Raw genomic sequence first — 23,890 nt, 5'->3', positions numbered from 1 at the left:
ACTGATGAGGTTGATAAACCAAAGTGAATTGATAAACTCAAGCAAGTTTAGCAGATATCTGCCCAAGACAGTTGAGAGCCTGGAGCACTTGACACTACAGAAGAGGCATAAGGGAGCTTGATTTGTTCAGCATGAAGAAAAGAAGGCTCAGGTAGGGTGTTCTGATGGTAGACTGAATCAGATACTTCAGACATGCACAGGGAAAGGACAGGAGGCAACAGAGGATAATCAGTATCACAGAGGAGACTAATTAGATACAGAGATCTTCCTCAATGAAGGGGATCACACACCTGACAAAGCTGCCCAGGGATCTGGTGGAATCTCCATCCCTGGACATTTTCAGAACTTAACTGGATGAGGTGCTGAGAAACTTCATCTAACTTTGCAGTTAGTCCTGATCTGAACAGGGGGTTGTATTTGATAACTTCCAGAGGTTTCCCCCAACTCAAATCATTGTTTACATCTTTTCCCACAAGTAACTGCTGCCTTACCTCTCATTAGGAGAACCAAATCCACCAAATCCAAAAGCATGAATGGCTATCATGATACAAGCTTTCTATGTTTCTAGTTTATACTACAGGAAAGTTTATGGAATCAATATGCTAGAATAAATCAGTTGCTAACAGCTGAACATCTCCTCCCAGATGTTAATGTGCAGAAATATTGGGTTTAGGTATCAGATAGGTGTGATACAGTTATGAAGTATGGAGTCACCTGACTGAATTGTAAATAGCTAGAGGGGTTTGGTCCTTTTCTTTGGCCACTCTCATCATATCCAGAACAGCCATTCCAAGGCATTCTTCCTGTGTTTCATGAGTAACAGGCATCTGTATCCATCCATCCAAAAAATCGTCTCGCCACTGAGAAAGAAGAATGCAAGAAAGCAAAGTAAAACTGTAGCACTGATGCTCATCAGTGAAGTTTTTTTGGGGTGTGGGAGTTTGGTTTTTGTTTGTTTGGTTTCCATTTGTTTTTTTGGTTTGTCTGTTTTTTTTTTTTTTTTGTTTTGTTTTGTTTTGGTTTTTTTTAATTTTTTTTTAAGACTATATTCTTCTGAATGAACCCCTTCATCCAGATTAAGATGCACATCTTCATAATGGATATCTACTACCATTATGCTCAGAAACACTGTTTTCAAAATATTTTTGTTTCAAATCTTGAAAAGTTCCACATGGAAAGGATGTTGCTCTAAATTGTGTCAATTCAAAATCAAAGTCACACTGAAAGACTTCCACATGGTAGTGGAACAAGAAAGGAGCTACACACTCTCACTACTCCCCTCACAACGACTATTTGAGCTTCATCTCTCCAAATACACAATATGACATGGAATTTAATTTTCATCTTGATTGGGCTTTAAGCCGTCGAAAGAGCTTATACAGTTACTATCAAAAGACATGAAAGGGAATAAATACTAACAACTTTTACCAATCTGTAAAAAAAAAAAAAAATCAAGCAGATCATACCTGTGCAAATAGGTAAGACATGACATGATCATCAAGAACGGGGCTTTCTGCACCTCGAAGAATACCATATCTATATGCTCTGCTGGTGTCATTGCAATACCAGTGGGGAAAATAAAACCTATTTGGAAATATTTAAACAAACATCAATAATCAGCCACTTTCGCTTACCAACACAAGATATTGCTTTCATAGACATGTAATTAGTGCTGGCTGGTTTGGAGGACCAATATGAAGTCCCAATTACTCAATGGAAGGCTCTGGATCCAGTTCTTGGTGTCTTAAAGTACTATGACATTTAAGCAGGGTGTGATAAGCTGTACTGGTAGGAACGAGGAGCTCTGCAAAGTTATCCTCACCAATCAGAGTAGAGAGAATTTTGTGTCACTGTCTCCCAGTTTCCTCTGGGACAGTTCCTAAAGAAACACTCAGATCACATTATGCAATGTAAATAAACAAAATCTTTTACACAAAGAAAACTATATAGCTTTTGATGTCCACATTAAAAAAATCAGGTTAGAGAAAAATGGTTCTATTGCAGACATCTGCCTGATTTCACAGGATAATTACTCTGCATTTCAGAACTGCCACTAATTTCAAACAGGTAAGCACAGAGGAGACAAGATGTATCATTATTAAGAAAAATATGTTTACTTCTGCTATTCCTTTTATTGTTTGTTTCTTCAATCTGGCATGGCAAACATACAGTATATAGACAATTGATAAAGTATGTTATTCAGACTAACTCCAATACTTTTTATTATTTTATCTCTCTCTTACCCACTTATGTTCAACAATCTGTCCATAACTTCTTAGAGGAACTACTGTTCAACTAAACATCTCATTAGTTGTGCTGTCTCACAATTTTGCTTTACCATGAGCAGTGTGTAGCATTTGATTTAGATTACCTTATCCGGTAAATTAAGGTGAGTCTGGTTGCTTCATCTACATGGAAGATGTGATTTGGGGGATACCACATTCTTTCTGTCTCACTCATGAGTGCAAACATGTTATGATACACTGGCATGATACCTAAACAAAGAACAGACATACAAACATTTATAGGAAACTAATTTCACAAAGAATCAACTTTATTAAAAAAAATATTGTGGGTTAGAAGTAGCAGATTGGCACCTGTTCCCCACCTATTCACTTCACGGCTCTATCACCGTCAAAAGCATTGCAATCATCACCCTATAACCTGCAGACTGATTTTGCTGGTTTATTTTCTCATTCTTCCTTTATGGTCTCTGGCTGCAGACTGTGTTCACCTGTTACCCTGTACTTCACTGTTAGATTACAAGATTTTCTCTGTATGGCATTTAATATAACAACCTCTTAGCGTCTCAGTTTAGTAACAGCTAACAACAGTACATAACCTTTTTCTTTATCTTTTCCACAAACAAACCTAGGCATTGATTTTAAGATTTTAGATCAATGAAAAATTAGAAGTAATACAAAGAAAGTCAGCATGACTAGGACAACCACCTGCCATTCACATTTTAGTAGATCAGTTCAGAACAAAACCAAACATATATTATCAATTAAACAAAATTGGAAAATATTTTTTCTGAAAGTACAGCCTAACACAAGACATATGCACTGTATTACGTTGCAGTGTTATGTATCCATGCAATGGCAGTGCTATGATTTGGAAAACAGATTAAATGACTGGGAATTGACAGCAAAAAAGGATAACTTTCAACCACTGACAAGTAAATTTTGAAGGCAGGAAGAGATAGAGGTCTAGAGGTCCAAGAGCAGGATGAAAACTACAGTGTGAAAGTCACAGTAGGTCATAATGAAAGAAACAACGTTTACATTAAAGCAAGACACTTTGGGGGAAGAAGGCAAAAAATACTTTAAAAAGTAACAGATAAAGACAACAAAAGTAACTTAAAATGACATTAAGAGACAAAAGAATTCTGGGAAAAGGCAAAGTATCCACAACCCTGCCCAAAGACTGAGAATGAAATAATTGAAATTCATACAAGACACAGGGACAAAACAAACAAACAAACAAACAAACAAAAAATGAACAAACCCCACACCAAACCAAAAAAACCACCAGAACCCAAAACCAAAACCCTCTTTCTTTCTGTTCTGAACAACATCTAGGTAACTACTGAAGGGGGCAGACCCAAACTTCTCGTTGCATCTTAAGTTCATGTAAGGCAATCAGTTATATGCAACTAAACTCCACATATAAAACTGCATAAGCTTGTGGAACAAAAAGTAATTCAGTCTTAAATAACAACTAGCTGAAATTCGTTACAAAATGGGGCTTGTCTCTGTACTGACTCAGTAAGAAGGTTAACAACAAGAGGCCTATTGTGCAGATGTAAGATTAAACAGCTGAAATATACAGGCTAATCATCTGACACTTGTTTAAACTAAAGCTCACCAAAATACACCAGAATTACAGGTCCTAACACATGACTTCCTGTGAAAAGGAGTCATAGATTTACAGGAAACTACAGAAATAGAAAGCATTATGTAAAGTAACCAAAGCGAAACCAAAACTAAACAAACGCCACAAAGGAATAACCCTGAAGGGATTAGTAACTGAAGGATTTGCTGTAAATCTAGATGTTGCAAATTTATGGTGCAATAAGATATATTTGTCCAATGAGAGTTTTAAGAAATATCAAATTAACTCCATTTTAAGGAGTTAAAAAGAAATCTATCCCATGCAACCAAACATGGTTCTCATTTGATGTGTGAAGTGGGATCAACTAGATTACATTACAAAACAGTTGTCTATAAAGCACTAACAACTGAATTAATAGTTTTAAGTCTTCATGGTGTCTGTATCCCAAGTAATTTCAGATCAATGATGGTGTAATGTATGTGAATCACCAGCCTCTTTCAGGATTCTAGACAGATGCTAAAAACCATCCAAGGCAACGCTGAATATTTACCTAATCTCACTAGTACATATCCCCCCCACTATTAATCCCATGTAAGCACAATGAACAAGAAAAAATTTCCAAGTCATATTCTTAAATTTAAATGTCAAGCTGCCATATTTCAAATACATTACAGACAACCCACACACACTTGCCTCTCAAAAAAACCAAACCAAAACAAAAAACCCCACAGGTATTTCAATCAAGATCATATCATTGCCATTCTGAAACTTTAGCTAAGCAAGGAACATGACATCGGAATTCCCCCTACAAATCAGAAATGTTGGCATTAACAAAAAGAAAATTCAAAAAATCCTCTTCACTGTCTTCCTATGTATGAAGAGTAAACTGTGCACTCATCTGTCTCTCATACTTTACCATTTACAGTTCTAAACGGTAACTTGTACCTTTCAATGCCAGTGTTCAATGACATATAGACATACGTGTTTTTCAAGAAAAGTAGTTACACTTTTTTTTTTTTACTTTTTTCCTACCCCTTAAGAATTATGCATTTGTGCCAGAACATTGATACACTTTTTAAAGTTCAACGATTATACAAAAAGAGCACATCTCCTTAATGGAGACTTGAAAATTGTCCACAGAAGTCTGACGAAAACAGAGAGGACAGAAACATCTCTTTTCATTTAATTCTTACCAGCATTATTAATTGCAGGGACTTTTCAAGCAAATGATAACTGTGGTATTTAAGTGTTTTCTCCAGAAACAGTGAAAACAAAAAGGCTGTGCGTGGGGGTGGAGATGTGGGAGGGTTGGAAATCAAAGTCTTCTGATGAAGCCTAGACATGTCAACAATAGTGAAAACTTCTGAGAAATGTATTTTCAACACAAGTAAAATGAGAAAAGCTGTTCACAACAGGTACTAAAAAAACCTCCCCTGGATTTCTGCACTGCACTAACCATGCTATCAAAGCAATCAATGATTAATTAGGAGAGGAGACAGTGACTCAGACATAATAAAGCAGAATTGTTCTCCACTTCACTTTTCCAGCAAGGGCTATTAAATAAATTGTCTGGACTATTGTAAAGACAAAAACATTACTATCTCTTGGCAAATATTTTATTTAATACCTAACGCTAAACAAAGGATCCTCATCATGCTATACAGACTGTCAAGTAACATCATAAAAGGCTGTAACACTGCAGAAGTTTAATCCTCAAACTTCTACCTCAAGTTGAAAAAAAATAATTAACTTGCATAGCAGTTTCTTCCCTTCCTCATTATGATTTTAAAGCGCCACATCCAGACAAGTGACACTACTTCATTTACCCTGAGGCAGCTAAGGAAATACAGTTTTTCTACACTTCCTCCTCTGTTGTCATTAGGTACCCTTTTGACCTTATAGTATGTTTTCATTAGGTAATGTCTATCCATAATGAAAAAATAAAAACCAGAAACCGTAAATCACAAAATACCATGACACCACTACGAAATGTGGAAGCCATGCGTAGCCTACAGTACAAACAGTGTCTTATGAAACTGTCAGTTCAAGCGTATAAAGTCACTAGACATATACAGATCAAAGTAATTAGTTGAATGGAGTTGATGATTAAAAACAATTTTTAAATCTCCAATTTTCAAAGTCCAATGCAAACATTAAGTCAGCTCTCACACACAACTGTCAAGTAAACTATCTAAAACTTAGGAAGTCTTGCACTTACCAGATGGAAAATCGCTTGGCTATTCTTACACAAAAATAGTATCTTACCCTCATCTTTCATACAAACCAGAGGCTTACCAAACTCTGACACTACATTCAACATCACTATCCTGTCAACAAAATGCTTTCTGCATAGTTAATCAAAGCACATGTTTCCTTTCTTGGCAGAACAGAATTGCCCAGAGTTCTGACTAATTCATTTCTCCCCTTGGGGGTGGGGGGTGGGGGATGGGAGCAGTGTGTTGTGTGTAGGTTTTCAGGAAAGGCTATCACTTCTGAAAAAAAAAAAAAAAAAAAAAAAAAAAAAAGACCAAAGAAAAACAAACAACAACCTGCCACCCCTCCCAAACCCCCCAAACAAAAAATCCCCCCCAAAATCCACAATGCGCAGTTATAATCATTGATAACTGAGCCATGTGAATTCTGGAAATCCAGCATGTTCAGGATAAATCTGCTTAAAATTCTTTAGCTACTAACAATGAATCTCCTCAGAACCATACAAGCAAAGAGGTACTACAGATCACCACAATCATCACATTATGCAACACAGTTGGTCCCTTGGAAACATTTAATTGACTGCAGGCACTGTCAGTGCTTAGTTGCATTACATGTTTTGAAATAGTGGTTTTACTTTAAAATAATTAAAAATTCCATGCTATCTTATGGCTTTCCAGAAGGCACCAGTAGTTTTCAAGGAAAGTACCATGGACCTTCCAGTCTACTTGCACTAGGTGGAGTTTAGGGCATCAATACTAAAAAAAACCAAACCAAACACAGAATCCAGCAAATTCAAGGTCTTTTGTTAACTGCTAGCTGCCTATAACTCAGCAACTCAGTCAGGGTTATCAAGCTGGTGCCCTCTTGGAATTCTAGTCCCATTTAAAAATTAAGATTTCAGGGTTTAACAATCCTAACTGAAGGGGAGGGGAGGGGGTGTCGTGGAATCAGAACAAAAGCCTGTCAGAAAGTAAATAGTCAAATATGTCCTACAGAAATTCAGGCTTCATATACACCAGGGAACCAAGCCGTGGCAGAAAAGCAACATGCTAAACAAAACTATGCTCCTTGGTTGACTTTGACAAAACATTTTTCATTATTCAAATGTTATCGTTACATTTAAAGTCACTAGCTCTGCATACTTCGCTACTAATTTCTTAAGATTTTCAAGAACATGGCACTAATTTATTTGGCTAACACCAAAATAATCTTTTGCATATAATTGTAGCTGCCTTAACCGTGATTTACAAACTCACTTACCTAGTGTAATATGAAAATATCTACACTTTGTTAACTTTAATTCAGTAATAATTTGGATTATACATACAAGTGACACATGTATTTTTTACTCATATTATTCAGCTGATGGAATATACAAATTGTTATGTTTAAAAATTAAAATTATTTTTCCATGTAATACTGGTCTTGTATATAATATATTATACTGGTAAGCTACAGTGTATAGTCTACAGTTGTTTGTTTTTCTGTTTCTGTGGTTTGTTTTGTTGTTTTTTTTTTTTTTTTTTTGTTAATTACTTTATCTAATGATAAAAACTCTTAGATCCACTTACAAGAGACCAGGCAGCATCTTATTGCAAAATTATTTACAAAAAAATGGTATAGCATAGTTACAGTAATATAGTATGCAAAACATCCTACTTTCTGTATACAAATAAATACATTAAAGATTCAAATTCAGACTTCAGATGTTCCCAGTAGTGTGTATCTGATTTACCTACACCACAAAAAAATTCAGTTCATGTTATTTTCAATTATACTTGCTAATTTTTAAACACAGATTACTAGATTTTTTTTTTATTATTTATACTTCGAGTAAAACAAAAATGATAAACAAAATTTATGCTTATTCTGTAAACAATCACCTTTATTTACTCTGTAAAATAGTACGTCAGCTTGTGTTACCACTCTCACATCAGTTCTGGTGGCTGTCCTGAGCCATTACTACTACTTGTGCCTGAATGGCCTCGACTACCTGGTAGTTTCATAAACTGATTGTAAACACATTAAAAACAACATGAAAGAGAAATTTAATTGAATATTATTTGCAAGCGTGGAGAAAATGAAAGGGTTTAAGATCATGATATGGGAAACCAAGTCTCACATTAAATTCAGAAAACACATCTGAATGATTCTGTAACCTCTAGAACAATTTCTCTGTCATATTTCATTTCCACCATCAGTTAGGTTCCTTTAATACCACCTGAGAACAAAGACTTCCCTTGTTTTTGTAATTTTTTACAACATGGCAATTAACATGCTAGTTAACATGCAAGAGCTGAACCATGACACTGACTAGTCAATTTAAACTTAATTTCAATACACTTCATTTATTCTTGCATTTCTGGTTAGAAAACGTGATATCCAGTTTCATGTTCAGACAGTTTTCCATATAAAAATACAAGCCTACAAATAGTTTCATATTTATTGTATTTTTCCAGAAATGTAAAGTTGCTTTTAAAAAAAATAAGAAAAGCCTTAGCTTCTGCATGCACACCTCAAACTCACAACAACAGAGTAATACTTAGACAGGGTAATATCTATATAGCCAATACATGCCATATACAACAAACCTAAAGTCAAGTCAGCACAGACTGGAAAACCTTCAATTGTTTGAACTGTGTAAGACATAACGGGACTGACTCTGTGACTGCTAATGTTTGCCTAGATCCAGTCCTGCTTGCCACCAATAACAGGCAGTCATACTTACACAGTTAGATAGAACCAGATCTGCTATCTAACATCCACTCAGATTACAGAGAAAGTTCATTAACAATTACCAAGTTTGTTGTATTTTGGACATGCCTACTACCTGAACCACTCATTTCTTTATGAAGTGTTCTGATTCATAGCTAACTTCCAAAAGACAAGTCTTGCCAACATTATTTGACTGTATAGGCTTTTGAAGACCTACCTGTTCTGACATACAACCACAACACCTCCTAAAAAAAACAGAAACTAGAAACTGGTACCTTGTGATTTAAGCACTAATAACTGTTATGAAAGAAAACAAAACCTGCAGTCATTTCAGCCTTTTCCACCGATTTAGAAAGAAATGAAGTTACAAATTCCTTTGAGAAAAAGATTGTATGATACTGCTATATACTGATATAGCTGCCAGGCAGAAACCACTCTTCAGAGGACTTTGTCTACCTCAGCTCCAAAAAGATAAAGGCTCAACATGATAAAACATTTTATTTATACAAATATAAATCACTATTGATGTATTTTAGAAACTCTGGTGAAGAATTCTGAAACAATAGCAATACCCTCAGTGACTACAACAATATTTATTTCCATTAAAGAAATATTTAGCCATTGCCTAATGTAAAAATTCAATACTACTTTAACACTCAGAAAATTAAGAACCTCTCCCCCACCACTAGCCTTATACACCTTTAGATGCCGTACCTCAGGGTTTGAACTAAGCTGACAAACCTATCAGAGGCAAAACTGAAGCCCCAAAACCAAGTTAAAAAAAAAAAAAAAAAATCTATCCTTATTACAGAAATCACTGTGCCCACATTTTCTAAAGTGGGGAGACAATACGTTTTTTTCTTCAACTGGAAGAAAGACTATAGAATCTTGGGGACACAGTGGAAGATATCTGGAAGATCTTGATTTTAGTCACCACCAAAAAGATACTTCAACTTTGAGAACACTTCCAGGTCCACCTGTCAAATTCAGACCTATGAAGCCTTTAGAGCAGGAGAATATCACACAGCTAAAACTCTGCAAATCTCTGAATACCGTACTGCTTCCTCATGGTCTCCCAGAATGAATCCTGGGCAGTGTATCTGCTGACTCATTGCATGTGCTTATCTGCCCAAAGCTCTCATGAAGAGCAACTCTACAAACTCAGATCTTAGTCAGGCTCAGCCACATGTAAAGAACTCCAAGGAACAACAGAGGTTAAACCCACAAGAATCTTTGTAAAACTAGGATATACAAGCAAATTACCAACCCACAGCATGCAACTCAGTCAGTACAAGACATTCCAGGACACAGCAAAAAACTGACAGATGCCTGCCCCAAAAGTAGTGTCATTAAAACCATATTTATAAACACTACAGCAAATAAAAGACAAAGTCACAAAAGCATAAGATGTTTGGTGATAATAAAATGTACTATCTGAGTCAGCAGTTTCATATTTGTGACCCAATGGAAAAGGAAGATTTGTAATTATGAGCCCTTCTTTTAAATTCATTTGCACCTGAAATGTGGCACTTCGAAAGCCAGAAGACAAATCCAGCCTTGTACCACTGACAGCCCAAAAGAAGATATGGACAGAATCTGTGCACATGTATGTGTGTGCACATGTGCATGAGGAACAAGAAGACAGTCACTTTAATATCCGAAGTTTATTGGAATTATTTTTTTTTTAGTCACAAATTCAATATACTTTTGCAGTGACAAAGACACATTCACAAAATGCCTGGAAGAATTACTTTACTATAGGTCTCAGCACCTGTTCATGTTAAACTCTGGGTAAATTTAACAATTCAAAGACATTCTTAGATATAAACATACTTTATTTGATTTATTTCAAATATACTATCCTGTCATGTTATTTCCTAAATGACTATGAAAAGCATTAACCATACACACACAAGCAGTAACGTTATATCTAATAGAACAGTTTCCATCTGCAAAGTAATTAAGCATGTATAATACACAGTAACTTCCAGGATAAATCTGTTTTGCAGAGTTGCATCAGAAAATAATTCAAGCTATTTCCAGCTCCTGCTGTGATTTAACTATCCAAACTATAACTCAGCTCAATGAAAGAAAAATTCCAGGTAAAAGACAGTATGCTTTCAAATTATTTGAAAAATTATGGCAGTCACCTGATTATAATCTGTTTCACAACCATGCTGACAGGAACAGTTTTGCAGCCTAATGCTAATTACTTCTGAAAGAACAGACAGATTAGCATTTTGGTTAAAATGCCACCATTCTGATGAGCTCTGGATTATTAAAAAACTTTCTGGCTTAAATTGAATTTCACTCCTTTGTGATGAAAACCGTAATATATATACTTACCACAGGCTTTACAGGCAACAGCGCAAATGTCTTCTGCAACATATTCTCCAGCTGAAAATTGAAGGTAGTCTCCTCCCGTCTTCCCAGGAGAATGATAAAGGTACACTTGAAGCAATGGTTCTGTCTGCTTGGGTGCACTGGTATTCCCACGGATGTCACCATTCTGGTGGAGAGTAGAAGTTGCTGTACCTTCCATATTTGTCATTGTAAGACAGGCCATTGTTCGTTTTGGTTCTGCTCAGAGCATTTGCCTAAAAGAAATGTAAGGATTACTTCTTCACTAACTGTATTTGGGTTTTGCTTGTAATACTCCTACTTAATGATAGTACCGTTCTGACACAGGAAAAACATTAACAGCTGAGGACAAGAGAAAGGCTCAGAATTTCCAAAAGTTGAGTTTCTCTTTGACTTACTACATAGCCCTAGTCTGAAAAATAAGACACTACAATAGGAAACACAAAGATATTCATTAGGAGTCCAACTAGAAGATTTACTACCTCTCTCTGGATTTTAGACAGTGTGTGCTCACCTGTCCAGTTGAAACATTAGTTAAACTTGAAAGCCAAAATAATCCCTTTAATGACATCTGTGTGACTCATTACATTCCCAGTTTAAATGCAAAGATTGCACTGAGAATTTACAAGACAAAACAACTAGCTAGGTCACAAACTGGCATTGATGAAGAAGAGGGTTGGAATAGCACCTTCCAGATGAGTTTTAGTCTTAAGCAGACACTTAAAACACATGCTGAAGTGAGACTTGTTTTGTATCCCTGACTGGGAGGACCTCCAAGACCACCTCCTTTCAGACTAAGTCTATGCATAAGAAACTCAAGCTAAAAAATCCTCTCTGATAAATATAACCAAAGAAAAGAAGAGACAAATAACTCAATATATAAATAACCACAAGCATCTTTGATAATGAAAAAACCCCAAAGTTTAAAAAAAGAGCAAGACTGACAGCATATTCCAAAAGTCAGTTGAAGAATGTCTTTGCTCTTCCGTGACTCCATCAATTTTAATCAGTATAATCCATGCTTATGATAAAAGCTTTGACCACAGTCTATAAGGCTTGCTTTTATTAAAATTTATTCCAAGTAACTACCACCTGGAATTCAGCATTTCGTATTTTGAAAATGAAGAATAGGTCTAAAGATATCTGTTATAAAGATTTGACTTTTCAAAATCATAGAATGGTTTGGGCCGCAGTAAGGTCCCCCTGGGGCCTTCTCTTTTCCAGGCTGCACAACTTCAACTCACTCAGCCTTTCTTCACAGGAGAGGTGTTCCAGCCCTCTGATCACTTCTGTGACCCTCCTCTGGACCTGCACTGACTGGTCCAGATCTTCCTTGTGCTAGGGACCCCAGGGCTGAACACAGGACTCCAAGTGGGGTCTCACAAGAGCAGAGAAGAGGAGAATCATATCCCTTGACCTGCTGGCCATGCTTCTTTTTATAAGATACAATTGGCTTTCTGGGCTGCAAGCGCACATTGCCAGCTCATGTCTCATTTTTCACTCACCTCTATCCCCGAGTCCTCCTCTACAGGACTCCTCTCAATCCATTCATCCCCCAGAGTCTGTACTGATACAAGGGATTGCTCCAACCCATGTGCAGGGCCTTGCACATGGCCTTGTTGAATTTCATGAGGTTCACATGGGCCTACCTCTCAAGCCTGCCAAGGTCTCTGTGGATGGCATCCCTTCCCTCAAGCCTATTCAGCTGCACCACTCAGCTTGGTGTCATCCCCAAAGTTGCTGAAGGTACACTCAATCCCACTGTATGTCGTTGATGTAAATACTGAATAATTAATAAAGATACTGAACATGAAAATGCTACAGTATATTGTTTATTGAAACAATATGTTTATTGATTCATATAGGGAGATGGGTGTTCCATTCTTAAAGTGCAATTTTTGACACCTTTCTATTGAACTATGTTGCTTTATCATACAAGAGCTGCTTGGAACATGGGTTTTTTAAATTTTCTGCTCCTAACCACAATTACTGAGGAAAGGATAAGTGTCTGACTATACATTTATATGGGCTAAAGATGACTTGTGCTACAGAAATGGATCACAACAGTCAAGTTGGCAGAAAAAGAGGCTAAACATCTTGAAAGAAGAAAACATTAACTTCATGAACTATGTGATAGACAAAAATACTGTTACACATACAAGGGGATAAAACTATGCTATCAAGATGGTAATTCAGGGGGAAAGAAAAAAAAGGCATCATCATCAAGAGAAAAAGCGCATCATTTTATTTACCAAATTAAGCTACACAAAGAACCAGTGTATCACAAACATATAAATCTGAATTTCTAGGTGCAACTGTCACTCAATACATTCCTTGAGCCCTGATCTAGGGCAGAATATGGATTCCCTATGCCTCAATCATAGAGCCAGTCACCTTTAAATTAGAAGATTTATGCTTTCAGCTGCAAAGGCAGCACACAGGTAACAAGTGTTCAATTAAGGAAAAAAAATTGCATTTCTCTTAACCCATCAAGGAATTCACGTTTCTTAGAAGAAAATAACCACCATATCAACAGAAACATCCTATTTAAAAGATTTCTCACTACCTCTGTCAACAATATGCAAGACACAATGTTTGTACTCTACCACTTGCTTATATAAAATATTCGTAGCTTTAATCTCAAGAGGAAGCCCTATTTAATTACCACAGCGATTTTTCTAAAATACTCTAATATTAACCCTCTGTTCAAAATATACCTTCACCTGAACTGACATATCCTTTCATCTTGGTCAATTGGTATTATGTCTATCCAACACTGAATGGAAATAACTGTTTATAGAAGTAACTGAAAACCTGGCCAATTTCAAAAGTGAAATAAACAGACATGCTTGTGCCTAGCTCTCCTTCATAAAATAAATCTGTGTATTTACAAACACATTTTCCATTTCAAAAAAACCTCAGATTCCCCCATTTTTATATAAAAAAAAATCCATAAACCAAGAAGGGAACATTGCTTAATCATACCTAAGAATGTGAAATATCAACAAAGTGCAGTAAAAACTGCAAAGTAAATACTGTAACAGGATTTTCTCCTCCACTCTTTTTATTACACCAGTTCCAAAGGTTCCATGCAACAATGTGAAAAATCTCCAGAGATAGTAGTCATATAATTCTGTGACAACTTCAATTTAATTTTCAAGTTTGGCTGTCAAAGTGCTGATGGAAAAGCAAGAAATATCCCTAAATCAGTTTCTTCACTGAAAAAAAAAACAGAAAACGCATTTTCTTGGCCTTTGTCCTATACATCCAAGTAACCAAGCTCTGTGGACAGAGCTTCACATGTGCAGTAACTGAAACATAGTCACCACTCACCAGTGGTGTGAAAAACCTCATCATTAACAAAATTGTGTTCAACTGTATTTTTTAGTAGACAAATTTCCAATTGGACACACTTGGTTTTCCCTTCTTTGCTTTGTCTGGAGACCATTGCATCAGCACAACAGAAACATGAAATATGACAAAAAAATGTAATTGCTGTTCATCCAAAATATTTAAAATATGGTCTATTCTTCTGACCATTATAAAAGTTGAGCAATTTGAGACTAAATATACTGGGAGATATTAATCTACCTGTTTTCAGAATATATTTGAGTATCATTTTCTGGGGTATACAGAACAGATTTGCTATCATACTGTAATTCAAATTAATTTCTGTGTTTGTATAAAGAATGTAAATATTCATGTAAAAAATTCCCACAGCTGTATAAAAAGATTTAATATACCAAGAATGGGGCTTTTGTAGGTAAATTACTCACAGTACTGCAGATTTGCCAAAAAGGAGCTATGTATCAGGTCCACACACATCTGAAAGTGGATATCTGACATAACCAACACTCAGTGAAAGTGAAAAATGGCCTGTCCATTTATCTCTCTAATAAGAACATGTAACAATCTGGATAGAATATAAACATCTTGATTTGGAGATCAAAGCTACTAACTATAAAAGATCTGCTTCTGGTACTGATGAACAGAGGATTTGATCCAATAGGATTATTCTGATGTTCCTAACTGGACAATTTTTCAAGTCTCAGCTTCTAAAGGATGAGATTAATTATACCCTATATTGCTCTAACCACAATCACCAGCATCTACAATGCAACATATTTACAGGCAATTCTCTGTTTTTGTCTGTAACTCCAATGAACCTGAGGATTCATTTACCATCCATGCTGGGCTGCACTAATTCGTATGGTTCTTTGTAAACCAACCAGGAAGAAATTAATTAATGTGATTGAAAACTACCACTTATACAAGAAATTTCATTAAAATGCGGAGGACAAAAATCCTCATGATTTAATAATACACAGCATTCACAGCACCATTCAGAATATTTTTTCCTTCTCACAGATAATTTGAGCTATAGGCTCTGCCAGTTTTGCAAAATCTAAACTCTCCCCTTGATAATAATTGTCCACCATCTTCAGTTTACGCCTTTTTTTTTTTTTTCCTTCTTCTCCTGTGGGCTTTTAGAGAAACCTTCAGAGCTAGAATATTAAGCCATACCACTTCAAACATGAAAGTTTGAAGGTTCAAAAATCAGAGCATTTCTTACTATATTCTCACTAATTACCTTTCGTCACTTGAGAAATCTCTGTATGAAACATGGGAGTGATGAAGCCCTTTAAATAAGCATGTCACAAGTCACCCACTTCCTGCTGGTATCCACAGGTCAGACAGAGCAGGCACACAAGCAGTGGTGGAACATAATGTATCTGCAATAAAAGACACTTAATATTAAAAAAAAAATAAATGGCTGTGAACAATATGCAATGAATCGTTATTTAATAATTCAAATCTGTGTTTAGGTACTGATAGAGTGATCCACTCCTATCTCATTTGCCTAAATTTCTGTTGTCTTTGCCAAGAACTGTTTAAATTTACATTTTTTAAAATACAGATTTGGGGAAACAAAAAATTTTTATAAACACATTTTTGGCATTGAGACTGCTCCTCAGTTCTAGCAAGAAGCTGGTGTACAAAGCAGACACCTGACGTGAAATATGATTAGCAGTAGTTTTTTGCACTCACCATGTTTTTCTTTTCTGTAAATACAGCATCGGTTTAAGAAAACTGTTGATGGCATTACACAAAGAAAAGACAAATGAAAAGGCAAAAGTAATTACAAAAAGAGATATGGTATGTTCACTGCATGTAGTAACTCTCCCTTTAGCCAGAACAATTAATTCTTTTTGAAAACTGACAACAGCCACTCATTTCAACTCATGGGGAAGTTAAGAGCAAGTGTCTTGTAGCAGGAAAGACAAGGGCACACCCACTCTTGCTCTCTTTGCACAACATTTCTGTGGTTGCAAGAAACATCATTTGAAAGCACTTAAGGACAACAGCAGCTTCCTGCGCCACTGAAGAAATTGTAAATTCCTTGTTGTGACACTTACAACATGGGAAAGAGAAGCAAAAATTAATTTTAAAACTGAGTAGCGGGAAAAAAAACAAACCCATGGAAGTTCAAAGGGGGCAGAATTTAGAATGAAAGAACTCTGCAAGTTTTATATCTGATGACTCTTCAGACAGAAATCTCCCTGGACAGGAGAGAAGGAAATCTACACAATTTCCTCAGCGCCACATGCTGCATCTACTGAGTCTATCATCAATACTCCAAGAAGAAGGAACCCATCTCAATGAGCAGTAAATTCAGCTTCTCCCCCCACAGAAGTCAGACTGTTATGGCAACGATTAGTATTCCTCCCCTTGCAATACTGGCTTTAGAGATAAGCAGTTTTGCCTTGATTGGACAACTGTGTATTTTGTATGCACCTCCAGGGATTCTCCTTCAAATGCTGTCTAGCCAGCCAATTAAAATCTGATCCAAAGTCCAGTATAGTCAATGTAAGTTTTCCAGACCTATATTAAAGTGTCCAAGGGAGAGGCAGGGGGATTGTTTGGGGCAGAGCAGTCTATCACTGACCTACTGAGCACACGTTCCATGTACACTGATCTGAGAGCACTAGCTTCAAACAGAACACAGAAGCACCATCTGCTCATGCAGGTTTCAGATCAAGGGGTATTGCTGGGCATTCTAAATTATTTTCTATTTTAAAAGTACTGTTCCATGCTCGAACTGCCTTGCATTCATTATTCCCAGTCAGGCTCTTGACTTTGAGCAAAACTGCACAAAGGTTTAGCTGACTGTAGTTAATTACGTAGTTTTTCCATAAACGCCAGATCAATTGAGTAATGTCACCAGCTATACGAGACAGCTGCTGATGAACTGATGGGACAAACCAGGTTAAGCTAAGAACTCAAGCCACTTCTACTCTTTGCCTAGCACAGCTCAGTGGAATAAGGTTTGCAATATTTTGAATAAGCTCACTGACATTGCAGCTTGCATTTCACATGCAAAAATTGGATAAAGCAGCCTAGTACCAAGTCTATCCTCCTTCACATGACAGAAAAATGATAGCTTCTTTATGAAAGAGAAGCTCATAGCTCTGAACAAAAAGCAAGGAGATTTGGAGATGAAAAACTTCAAGCTGAAGAGGGTCACAGTGGTTATAGTAGCATATTTCTTCCTTTTTTTTTTTAATTTTTTTTTTTTTTCAAGAGAGAGTCAACCACTCTTCTGCACACTTTTACAAACACACCTATTCACAGGATCTGCACCAACACCTGATAGAACTACTCAGTTTACATACTTTCAGGCTGAGTAAGTCTTATCTGACACAATTTGTTCTTTTCACAGCAGAGTTGCAAAAAATGTCACCTCCATTCCTGGCTGTACCAATCTGACAGTGCACCATCTCGCCAGGGACCTCACTCCCCTGTTCTCTCTTTCCCTCCAGTTTGTTCAAGTACATAAGTACACAGCAGCTTACATTTCTGTTACCTACAAGGATTTAAATGCCCAATTCCAAAATTAACTTAAGAGTCTAATGAAACTCTGTCAAAATAAATTAGTCCATCATCTCCAAGTTGCCATTATCTGCAAAGAACACAATACAGATTTTTTTATGCAGAGGAGGTTTTACAACCTGAAAAAGTCACTTCTCAGCAAGCCTTCAGAACTCATATAAATATGGTGTTTATTGTGTCTGTGTCACTGAGTATCTTGAATATTCAATTTAGTAGCGAGAGGAGACATCAGAATAGCATTTTCTATTAACAATTAAGGCCTTGAAGACATAGGTTATCTTCCAAGAACTCAACATGTTTACTGCCAGTAGACTAAGACATCTTGTGTAAACTGAAGATGACAAAAATGTGCACACTTTCCATCTGCTTATACATATGTCCTCCTTTCAAGAAATTTGAGTACACATTGTAAACAGAAATCACAAAAGCCTTCCCAAGTATTGGTAGGTAGGTGGTTAAGATTGTAGGCAAAAGCCTCACAAAAAATGCTAAAAGGTCTTACATGAGTCAGTAGTAACAGAAGTTCTAAATAGTACTGTGTGCCTTATTACAAGACTACCAAAATAAATTCTTTACTTCCAAAACCAAGATTAGACTAAGAAGTAGTCAGCCAGTTTCCTACTTGTAATTGCTTTGATTAGTTCGTTCATTTTACACTTAGTATGTATACTTGGTATTTAATTATAGCCTTCACAGTTCAGTTTGAATATACAGATAAATGGAGCACAACTAAACTTTCCCGTAACATGTACCCAGCATGGCCTGTTATGCTATGAAAACTTTAAAAATCTTAAAAAGATAACAATAGCATTCATGTTCTGCATACAACATGCAGTATTCCTTGCATATCTGATTCGCTTTGTGTATGCAGGTTTGTTTTGGTGGGGTTTTTTAAACATAAAAGTATACTAAATTTAACGAAACAAATGCATATGCTACTCTGACAGGTAATAAAGTATTGTATTTTTAAAACATCAGCATGTGCATAAATGCCATTGCTTGTTAATGGACTCACTAGAGATTCTGAAGTCTTTGGTCAGTCAGAACACACTACGTCAGCTAGTATTTCACAAAAGTTCACAGCAACAGATTCCTATCTTTTTACCACATTCATGAGAAAACATTCTTCTGACTAACTTAAAGTATTCAGCAATAATTTTAAAAATACTAAGCAATCTGGAACACCTAAGAACTTTTTTGACTGCTTAGACAACAGATGCCAAGTTTACATATCAGGTTTATCTGTGCTTTAAATGCATCATCTTCTACATTAAGAAAACTGTTGTCTTTTCCCAGGTAATATTTGTTATGACTTTTAAAATATCTTTCACAAAAATATAAAATATTTTCTTAAAATATACTTAAAGATCTTTTGTAGAGAAAGGGTATATATTCAGTCTTCATGTTCTTTTTCTAACATACTCTGCCTATTGGGCGTCTAAAAGTTGCCTGCCACAAGGTAAAGTCACTAACATAAGAAAGCAACTACTCATACAAGAAACGACTGCAAAAAGTGACTTTAGAAGAATTTTCCTGTTTTATCAGACGTACATTAGTATCACACAAGGATTTTTATTATATCAAAATTTGAATGCACATGGTAGCAAGCAGATACAGAAGGAAAATGACAGACTAACATATCAATGACAAAACATACACTAAAAAAAGTGGAGAAGCAAAGATAACATTTGCTTACAGTTTTCACTTGGCAAACCACTGTCTGTATCAGCAATTCAGCAACAGTACATGAACTTTTGCACAAGGAAAGAGTAATTATCCTGACCTGATCTGCTTGTATGACACACAGGGACTAAGTGGATAGAAGCTATTATTATAAGGAACTTAATCTTTTCATTCCAATTAGGGATTAAAACAAACAAACCAAAAAAAATGTGATTTCTAAGTTCTTCACAACAGAGTGAAGAATAAGCTCTAGCTTATCCCAGGAAGAAAGCTACCCAGGGGTGCTGCTGGAAAAGCAGAATGAACAATATATCCTAGAAGCCTCAGCATCACAGTAACATGTCAAGTAGGTGAGTTACCAGAAGAGCAATCAAGTCAAAGACCTGCCTACGAGTAACAGCTCTGGTTAGGTGCCATCAGAACTTTGGCAAAAGTCGGACTGTATCTGCAAAACATTTCAATTTCACCATGCTGATAAATTTCAGCAAAAGACTATTTCATCAGAAAATTTCCAAGCAATTCGAATGGTTGCCCAACTGTTTTGGCAAGGATGATCTCCTGAGACAGTGGCATCCGAGGATCCTTAGCCCATTCAGAGCCACCATTATCTGCACAGCTTTATACACACAGAGGACATAGGAAAAGTAACCACAGTACGTCAGAAAGACTTCCTGCATGAAGCATGTGAAAAATGTCACCAATTTCACGATTCCCTTACACATATCTCTCAAGTTTTTCTAAAGTGATGCAATAAAAGATGACAACAGTAATATTAGGACTAAATGATATTTTCACAAGTATGCCACATCACACTAGACTTTGTTTCGTGAACTGTACTGATAACTGAATTCTGTTTAATAGCTCAGACCACGAAATAAGGGTTAATTAGTAGAGTATAGGTCTTCCTTAATTGATTCTTTGATTTTTTTCAGAAAGACATAAAAAAGGAATTGCCAGTGGTCCTGTGTGCAGGACTCAAAGTAAAACATGTTCTGAGGATTGCTCGCTACTAGTCTCATTCTGCCTGGTGGCCTTTGGTTATAAAAAAATGGAGAACCACTGTCCAACACTGAACAATCAAAGCACTGTCATCTATGTAAAAACAACTACCGGTGAATTACCAAAAAGTTAGGAGACAAATAAGAAAGGTTAAAAAAAAAAAATCCTATTTCAAAGTGGAACATATTTTGATTCACCACTGAAACGAAAAAAAGTATTTTTCTATTAAAGGGTATTTTTGTTGAAAACACCATCTAGGGGAAAAACACTTCAGCAACCTCTAGGGAATACATATGACAGTTATAGCTATACTCACACTTTAAAATAAATATTGAAAGTGCAAACAAAAACAAGAAGTACATCATCAACAGCAGCAAAGTAGTCTGTCAGATTGCTTGGCTTTCTTAAGCATTACAAGATTAAGACAGTGGGGAGGTGATGCTGGAAGACACTGTTAAAGCAAACAGGCTATTCTTTTCCAAATGCAACTCTCCATGTCATAACTGAAGAGGGATTTGTCAAAACACAAACCATCAGTTGTTGCTACAGTACTGTGCGGCCAAAGAACAGCATCAACAGTTGCAAAACAGATGCTGTAAAGAACCAAGCAGGCTACACTAAGCTATCAGGAGTCATACACATTTCATGTTGCAGTCAGAGTGCTGAACAGTGACACAGCAGTCACCATCTGTATTAAAATGGAAAAGGTTTGGAAACTCATCCTCTTCTCTCAGCCTCCAAACACCTATCCTTTTTTCCTGTGGCAGGCAAGCATTTCTCAGGCAAATGTCTGCTCTCAACAGCTTAACTGTGGAAGAAAGAGAACAGCCAAGACCCACCACTTGCTGTAGTTTGGTACTTCTGAAGGACGTCACACCTTCGACAAAGTTCTTTATCCTCTCCAACTACAGGACTGCTCTGGAGCTCCAAGTCTATAAAGAAAAGGTATCTTCTAAGCAAACAACAATGCCACAGTTTCAAGTGCAGTTATATCCTAGTAGAAAATACGAGGTTCTCTTCCTTCACAGAAGATGAAGGGTTTCTCACAGCAAACATTTCTGTCAGGAAAACTAGTCCTAACTCTTTCCAGTTGCCACTGGCTACTGTAATAAATTGCCCAGCTTGCAGTTGTTCAAAAAGCTTTTCCCAAGACCTGGATTTTAAAAAGTTAAACCCGTTTGGACTTTCCTTCTGAATTCTGTCATCTCACTTTTCTTGGCCTCTTATCTCACTTCCCCAGTATGGTAACTTCCCGCCTCAGAGGTTAGTAAAACTACTGCCTCTACAGTAACTGTCATATGTGTTTACACTGTGTGCAGAAACTCACGAGGGCTGAAGAGCTAGAATTTTCTTCCTGTGGACCAGGAGCAGAACATTATGTGGCAGGGGGAAGGGCAGTGACACTAGTGGTCTCCTGCAGGCAAGTAGGAGGTACACAGGAGGATGAAGAACCAGATAAAAAGTGTTTAAAGCAATGTTTAAAAACCTTTCCTCATCCATGGGCTAAGTCACTATTATTTTGTGGCTTATTCTCTTCCAACACAGCTTGAATTTAGCAGCATCACAAAAATGGGGGGAAAAAAAAAATGCCTGAAGTATAGAAAGAAAGATCCTGATTGCTGGCTGAGTGTAAGAATAGTTTAAGAAAAAACTGTTACACAAACCTCAAAGATCAGTTAAGGAAATTTCAAGTCACCTTTTGTATAATGAGAAATAATTGCACAGAACGGTATCACTATGCCTCTTTGCTATGTTTTTCTAGATGAAAAGGTGTCTCCAGTTTCAACAACCAGAATTATCATTAACTTCTCTGTTAAATTTTTAATCTCTAAAGGCAAAGATTCAGAAGTATACTTCTACACTTTACTGTACAGGGGAAAGTAGCAAGGATATAATAATCACAATCCTAACCACCTTTTCTGCCTACAAAAAGATAAAACAAATCTACTACGTTCTTTACAATATTGTATGTATAAGATACCCCCTTGCTGCTCCCCCTTTTGTGGGTTCTTTGCTTTTTGTGGGTTCTTTGGTTCTTTCCTCTCCTAGTTTTTACCACCTGACAAAAGGAAAGGGTAAAGTGGTGTTGGACAAAACCACTGCATAATATGCTGCATGATAAAACATGCATGACCTTGTTCCCTGTAACATTTTTCAGTGAAAGACATGAGGGAGGAAAAGACTAGTAAATCTGAGACATTCATGAAAAATATGAAAACATCTAGATGAATGAAGTTATCCCCTTATTTCTGTCCCAGCTTTTACACTACCTGAAGAGAATCTGAAAACACATGCTTCAACAAATTAGCCCTTTGCAGAAATAACTGTCAGCATGTAAACAGGATAACATTTAAGTCAGAGTGAATCAGCAATCTCTACTGAGCAGCCAAGAGCAATAGATGCCAGTGTCTCCAGAAAGACTTTCTTTATCTTCAGCCTACCCTGCTTTTTCAGTTTCAGTTTAGAAACTGTGTATCAATAGGCCAGTCGTAATGTAAATTTCATGTACAAATTCCCTTCTCAACGTGAAGGGGTTTCTAGGGGGTTTTGGTGTTGTTCCCTCCCAATACCTTTAGAAAAGTACTTAAAGTTTTGTAGAGGAAACAAAGCTAACTCTTTACAATGACACAACATTTACAGAAACCGGTAACTCTATTATTTAGAAGTTCTTAAATTTGAATTACCTTCATTTGTAGAAAATGGAATTCCATACAATGCAATCTGTATAAGATGTCTTGCATTTTTATTTAAGTTGTCTTTGGTATTGCAGAGGCAGCTAAAAACCTAGGCAAGATTAGAGCCTTAAGCTCTGAACTAGCCAATAAAAAACCTGTCAGAAAAACAACAACAACAAAAAAACACAAAACCACAACACCTCCCTACTTGCTCTCCAGCCTAGTCCCTATACATATTCAACAAGGCTACAAATAGGCACTGAGCATGAACTAAGTCACATTTATAAATCCCTACAGAATCAGGGTCTGATAACATAATGCATTACAACAAAACATGAAAAAGACCCTCTGAGACATCCAAGCAACAATCCTGTGAGAAGGTGCCACAGAAATATTTGAAATCAGGTGATTTCTGTAAATGAAAGTTTAATTACATACTAATACTCTAAACCCCAAAACTATACAAATGTATTCACAAGCCTATCAAATAATGATTTAGAGTTCAATTACCATATATA

General features: G+C 36.4%; 1 protein-coding gene across 7 annotated transcripts in view; it reads right to left on the bottom strand.

The window, feature by feature from the left end:
* Nucleotides 1–23,890, bottom strand: part of JAK2 (Janus kinase 2) — a 96,911-nt gene that overhangs the window by 38,101 nt on the left and 34,920 nt on the right. For 2 of the 7 annotated variants that reach the window (XM_033003725.2, XM_042804905.1), the window contains exons 1-6: nt 21,537–21,875; nt 15,716–15,857; nt 11,110–11,360; nt 2,372–2,495; nt 1,467–1,584; nt 715–860 (exon numbers count right to left, since the gene is read on the bottom strand). In XM_033003725.2, coding sequence (XP_032859616.1) covers nt 715–860; nt 1,467–1,584; nt 2,372–2,495; nt 11,110–11,329 — 608 coding nt within the window. In that variant the 5' untranslated portion in view covers nt 11,330–11,360; nt 15,716–15,857; nt 21,537–21,875. Of the gene's footprint in view, nt 1–714; nt 861–1,466; nt 1,585–2,371; nt 2,496–11,109; nt 11,361–15,715; nt 15,858–21,536; nt 21,876–21,907; nt 21,975–22,024; nt 22,042–22,967; nt 22,993–23,890 lie in introns of those variants that run through there. The other 5 variants (XM_042804902.1, XM_042804903.1, XM_042804901.1 and 2 more) reach the window with 5 other exon arrangements.

Source organism: Tyto alba, unplaced genomic scaffold (genome assembly GCF_018691265.1).
Source record: "Tyto alba isolate M040663 unplaced genomic scaffold, T.alba_DEE_v4.0 Super-Scaffold_42, whole genome shotgun sequence".
Classification (NCBI taxonomy): Eukaryota; Metazoa; Chordata; class Aves; order Strigiformes; family Tytonidae; genus Tyto; species Tyto alba.
The sequence above is the reverse complement of the archived record's forward strand: the minus strand, read 5'-3'. Positions and strand labels throughout refer to the sequence as shown.